Below are 6,401 nucleotides of genomic sequence, written 5' to 3'. Positions count from 1 at the left end.
TGGATACTCTCAGGGTCTTTGCTTGCCCCTTTGCCTCCAGCATTTGGCAAAGCCTTTTCAGTAAGTGTAACTTTCTGTGGACCTATTCCTGCTGGAACGAGATGTGTCAACCGGTCCACGAGAACTTGGTTGAGTTGTTTCCGACGGTCGACGAACCGCTAACGTCGGGCCATTAGAATCTGCTCGTGATATGGTCATCCAATTCTCAAGGAATCTGTAATTTACACTTACAAATCTTAGTCATCTTTCATGAATCCTTCAGATGAAAAAAGGATCCACGTGGCCAAATCCTACTAGTAGCATGGCAAATTAAAGTATGAAAGTCCTTTTCCCCTTTCCCTTTCCCTTATTTGATTAGAAAAAAAAGTAAAAAAAAAAAGAAAGGGGTATAAAAGTCTTTTGACATTATCAACTACCTAAACGAGCGTAAAGAAAAAAATTAACAAAAGCTTATATAGGGTTGTTGGGTTGTGGTTGAAGAGGTGTCTCCATTTTCTAAGGATTTGATTTCAGGCTTTTCAGCCCTGAAGCATGACCTAGCTCAATTTTTAACCAACAACTAAGCTGGTATTGTAGGTGCCAGTTGTCAAGTGGAATTATTTTTGGGTAATATTGACGTGAATTTGACGTAGCGAAAGCAATAAAAGTGAATGGAAATCTGTGTTTTCTGCTCATAGGTTGATAATGAAAACTGAATTGTTACTGAACTCAAAAATTGCAATTCTCCATACAATCATGATCCATTATAACAATCCTACGAGCTTAGAAAGACAAGAAACTAATTTTAGCACTAACCTAAAATGAACCAAATCACGTAAAAATGAAAAATCGTGGAAATTTTGGAAAGTTTAAATGTCAAAAAGTGAACCAAATTAACAAAGAACTCAAGAAGGATGGAATTAATTCGTTCCCAAAATTAGAAGATCGCTTAAACTATTATGCATTAGATGGATTTGCCCAAACCAATTTTGAACGGATTTTTAACGGAGGAGTCTGTATGGACTTGGCTAGAGGACACTTCTAGTGGAGCATTCTGTCTTCACTTGGCTCGAGCCAACTTCTACAAAAATACCCTTATAACACTCTACCCCCAATGACACACAATATTGTTCGCTTTTAGTTCCTCCGAACTAGACTTCTCAAGAGATCATTCATCCTGATTCTACTCTCGCAGAAACACGTTTAACTACGGAGTTCTAATAAGTTCATTACCATCATGGCTTTAAAGCGCGTTGTTGTCATGATGGGTGCAAGTATATGTACATATAAGCACATTCTCATCCCCATACCCTGGCGATGTGGGACGCCACAGCACTCCACTCCCGTTTTTTGTTCTACATCGATCAAAGTTGCAAACGATAGAGTGCAACTTCTGTAGGAAATATTCAAGAGGTGAAAGTAGTACAAAATTTCATTGCAAATTTCCCTAAAGCTAAGTTTTTTTTTTTTGTTTCTCTCTTGGGTACGATGCCATTTCATGTTCTTCTGGAATTTTGAAGTTTGTGACATTGATCGTGGGGAAAACAGCACATGCTTCATAATTCAAAGAGGTTTTCTTTTTTCTGTTCATGCAACTAGTCAGTTGTAAATAAACATGTTCTGTTATGTATCTCCCAGTATACTCCATATTTGGAAACATTCATATATAGAAACTTATCAGATATAAATAGCTTTTAGATATTGTTGTTAGCTTTCTGCCATTTTGTATACTCTGTATATATGTTACTTCGAAGTGACTTTTCCTCTGCTAATTGGATGCCTTTGCAGACGTTGATGCCTCAAAACATAAGCAATGGAAAAGGAACACACAGAGAGAGACAGAGAGACAGAGAGAGAGAGAGAGAGGAATTCAAAAATACTTAGAAATATTCCGGTTCCACCTAACTTGCTAAACCAAGTAATAAACAAGAATGTGTAATGGAGCAGAAAGCATTGCAGATGCAGAGCAGACAATGATCAAACATGTAATCACTAGTTTTTCCGGTTTGAATGAGAAAGGGGGGCAATCAATCAATCAATTGGGACGTGAAAACTAGGTAGCTTATCTTTGATGAGAAGTTATGATAAAAACTTTCAAATTAAGAAAACCCTCTTCTTTATGTTTTTTATGTTTCTCTGCCCTTTCACGTTTTATCCTCATTATTACTACTAACCCAAATTGTCAAACAGCAAATCAGCTACTCTGCTTTTGTCCATGCAATCTGTTCTTGGTTTGAATTTGGGGCACTGTAAATCATTTTCCGCAACCTATTTAACAAAACCTGGACTTTTCCTTTCACATCTTTTGGAACAATCTTTTTGTTTAAGGAGGACTCTGACTGTTTGTTATGTCTTTATAGCTTTGATTTGCATGCTTCAACCTCACAACATTAAGGGTCCAAAAAGATTCATATCCGATGAGCAAATATTTGCTTATATTGTCCCATTTATTTTTCCTAGGAATAAATAATGTCCCCATATATATGATCTTAATTAATAATTACCTGCTAATTACTTCTTCATCTTGAGGGGTACTATTTAATCAAACCTAGCCTGCAGGCAGAAGTGATCGTTTGCTAATTTCTCATTTTCTAAACATCATGACTTATATTTTAATTACTCTTTTGGACACAATTATGTTAAAGTATTATTAGTTAAATAATTCATTGATTCAGTTTGTTCTCGAAATTTGTAGTCTAGGTTCATTCAATTGACTCTTAGATGTAAGCCAAGCATTATTTGCTCCATAAGTGGGCCAATTAAACGGACACTCATGAATGCCAGGCACACCCCCTCATCATCGCTGTTTCATGCCTAATTTTACTTTTGTTTTCATTTTTTCCTTCTTCTTTTTTTCTCTTTATATATATATATATATATATTTGTGGGGAGGAGGGAGAGTGTTAAAATATTAACTAAACGATCAAATTTATAATTTTCTATCGACTTAAACTTTTGACATAAATGGTGATTTAACAAATCTTTCACTTGTCGGTGAAACTTTGTCCAGGTTTATGACTTCAAAAAGGTGAAGGCCCAGATCAATTTCTTTATGGTGAAGTCGGCAAACGTTTAAGTTGTGTATTTTGTATATGGAAGCTTTAAGATTACATCCAACAATGACATTACATAATGTCTCTATATTGAGTTGATAATGACCCTAACATGGTCTTTGGAATCTATCAGTTTCCAAAGGCATTGGTCTTAATCATATTGTCAATTATGAGCTTTGGACGATTAGCTCATATATATATATATGGCAAACTACGGGATCCGATCCTCAGCCTCTTACAATTTAGTTGGTTTTAACATGTTTAAACCTTAAAAGACCTCACACATTTTGGTTGTCTTTGCTCCATATTTGTAGCAGCTTTCTGTCACTTGAAATGACTCTCAACTAGGTTAATGGAAATGAAGGGTTTCTGTCAACTCTGTTTCTATCGGCCTCGTTTGATAATGTTGTTTTTTTTCTTTCCGAAGGGCGAAAAGTTAAAGCATTAGTAAACAACTCCAAGAACGTAACACTAATAAATCACTTAAAAAGTTTTATCTAACTGATTAACCACGATCTTCCTTTTCAGATGTCTTTTGCAGCCAAAGAAGAAGAGAGAAAAGGACATTTGACTTTTTCAAAATATATAGGATGGGGGAGGCCATGCACAAGCTGCATGCATTTAATGAACTTTTGTATTTATGGCTCTGACTATCTTGAGTTTTGGAGCCATTGCAGGCCCAGTACTGAAAAGCATCCCAATACGTATGAAACCAAAGATGATTAAACGAATTCAGGCCATCTATTTTTGCGGTTGGGGACCCAACCTTTCTCTCTCTCTCTCTAATAATGCAGATAATGCAGAGGACAGCCAATTTTAGCCTTTTGGAGCGACTCAGAAAATGCATGGGGGAGCCTGGAGCCCGCAGCCTGATCATATGCTACAAAATCAGCATCTCGTATATACTATAGGCCCGGATAATCTTTTTATTAAAGCTCTGCCAGCGCTTCAAAATATCACAATCTCAACCTACCCCAGTACCTATCTTATACATGTACGTTATATATATATATATATATATATATATATATATATATATATCATTTGTTTAAAAATATAATAATGATGAAACTTCAGATGGGTTTAATTGGGGTTGAAATTCAAATAAGAAGAAAAAAACAAGTGGAAGACTTTGTAAAGCAGGAAAAAGAAAGGCACCATAACTGCAGCTAATAATGTTAATTAGTTAGACAGCTAAGTTAATTTCAATCATATACATTATTTCAACTTTCTGGAAACAAATACAAAAAAGAAAGAAAGGAAATACAAATCAAATCTCAAAGAAATATCAGCTAAATGATTATTATCTCCTAGGAAACCAAAAAAAAAACGTACTTCATCTCAAACTTTCAGGTGAAATTCCCTGTAATATCAACATCTTTCTGTGTATTTGTTTATGTAGGGAGAAAGTAAAAAAAAAAAGGAAAATTTACAGTTCATATCTGCTGGAAGACATCAAAATTTGCTCCTGCTAGATCTTCTGACAGCGACGTTGACGGATAGCTACTGAAATCTACTGAATTTTGAGCATGAAGCTGACCTTGATCTTGATCTTGCCAAGAGCTTGCCTTCAATTCCTCGGATTTTATCCCATTGACCTGATACTGAAACAAACAGTCTAGCTTGTTCTCTTCATCCCATGAGAAGACTGCATTATTTTCTACCATATTGTTCACCTGGAATCCGGCATAGCTGCTTAAGTTTGAGCTGTTGCTTGAATTTTCCTTCACATCATTCATAAAAAATGAGCTCATTCTTGAAGCAGAGTTATCAGAAAACTCTGTTCCGGACAAGTTTCCATGGTCGGAATTTGTCAGACTCGGCATTGAACTGAATCCATAGTTGGAATATGTCTCATGATAATTTTTCTGATGCTGAGGAACAAAAGTTGATGAATTGTACCCATTTGAATCCGCAACCGCTTGGAACTCAAAATATGACATTGGATCAAAAACAGGCTTGTACATGAAATGCTCTCTTGAAGCTTCTGTTAATCCTCCATCACAGAAATTGGAGTCATCAACTAGAAATGCTGGACTCTGGGAAGTTATGGTTGAGACAGATGGGAGTCCTAGAGATTGTGGGATGTGTAAAGATGATGTTTCTGTACATTTTTTCTCATCTTTTTGTTCAGCTAATTCGCTTATTGGCTTGTGGGTGGTCGGGTCAATCCCCTGCTTCATTAGCTTCTTCTTCAAACATGAATTCCAGAAGTTTTTTATCTCATTGTCTGTTCTTCCTGGTAATTGTGCAGCAATTTGAGCCCACCTAATTAAGATTGACCCAAAAAAAAAAAAATCAGAACTCAAATACAATGAATACCCATTTCCATTTTCTATAAACAATCAATATCCTGATAAGTAATTAATTAATTAATTACCTGTTGCCAAGAACTTCATGAAGACTGATGATTAGATCCTCCTCCTGTTGTGAGAACATTCCTCTCTTTAAATCAGGTCTCAAGTAGTTTATCCATCTCAATCTGCAGCTCTTTCCACACCTTTGCAATCCTGCAAGAATTAATCACAAATGTTTAGATTCTTTGAAACACTATATTTCAAAAAGAAAACACAAAGTTGATGATTGAATTATATATATATACACATATATGATATATACCAGCTAGTTTAGGAACAGAACTCCAGCAACCAACACCAAATCTTGTTATGTAATTGAAAAGTTTCTCATCTTCTTCAGGAGACCATAAGCCTTTCCTTAATTTCTGTTTTATGCAGCACGAATGGCGTCCCATGTTCCTGCGACGAAGACTATTGTACGGACAATACAATGTTGTACTATATATGCCTCTGCTTGCGTGATTGCTCGGGCATGGAAAAGATTGGGAGGTGGGAATATATGTCTCTGTTGCAAGAGTGGAAAAATCAAGCAAAATTTCTGATGATATAAAGGCAACAGGGATATTTCATACTTAGAGTTCAAGTTATGGAGAGAGAGAGAGAGAGAGAGAGAGCTGAGGAAGGTGAAGCAATCAAGTGGGTTTTACGCAAATCTGGTGCTGCTTTTGCATTCGACTGGATTGGTTTTTAAGATATCTCTATTATGTAGAAAAATCATAAAAGGTGATATAAACGAGAACAACTCCATAAACGTGTACTAATTATGAGTAAAAATACAGTTATATGTCTATGTTTACATTAATAATATTTAGTACTTTGAAACTTGACAATATATATATATATAAATGAATCTTTTTCTTTTTCTTTTTTTCAAGTAGGAAAATTCTACCCATTTATCCCTGGGTAAAAATATATTTAATTTATTCATGGGGTTCTTGCTTCTAATTGTCTAGAAACCACCATAAATTTTCAATATAAAAGAGAAAATACAAGGAAAATCAGAAGCCGGAAA

General features: G+C 35.4%; 1 protein-coding gene across 1 annotated transcript; it reads right to left on the bottom strand.

Moving 5' to 3' along the window:
• Positions 1–4,313: 4,313 nt before the first annotated feature.
• LOC132175549 (transcription factor MYB86-like) lies at positions 4,314–5,967 on the bottom strand. Its single transcript, XM_059587517.1, has 3 exons — positions 5,652–5,967; positions 5,413–5,542; positions 4,314–5,300 (listed from the first exon to the last, which is right to left on the bottom strand). Exons 1-3 carry the CDS (start codon positions 5,782–5,784, stop codon positions 4,469–4,471), a joined length of 1,095 nt encoding a protein of 364 aa, XP_059443500.1. The 5' UTR covers positions 5,785–5,967; the 3' UTR covers positions 4,314–4,468.
• Between the last annotated feature and the right edge of the window lie 434 nt (positions 5,968–6,401).

Source organism: Corylus avellana, chromosome ca3 (genome assembly GCF_901000735.1).
Source record: "Corylus avellana chromosome ca3, CavTom2PMs-1.0".
In the NCBI taxonomy this organism is placed as follows: Eukaryota; Viridiplantae; Streptophyta; class Magnoliopsida; order Fagales; family Betulaceae; genus Corylus; species Corylus avellana.
The sequence above is the reverse complement of the archived record's forward strand: the minus strand, read 5'-3'. Positions and strand labels throughout refer to the sequence as shown.

Excerpts from the sequence above, each read along its gene's own strand:
- LOC132175549 (XM_059587517.1), bottom strand. The coding sequence starts at position 5,784 with ATGGGACGCCATTCGTGCTGCATAAAACAGAAATTAAGGAAAGGCTTA. Across the intron at positions 5,543-5,651 it reads TTCTGTTCCTAAACTAGCTG|GATTGCAAAGGTGTGGAAAG; the intron begins GTATATATCATA and ends TAATTCTTGCAG. Across the intron at positions 5,301-5,412 it reads CATGAAGTTCTTGGCAACAG|GTGGGCTCAAATTGCTGCAC; the intron begins GTAATTAATTAA and ends AATCTTAATTAG.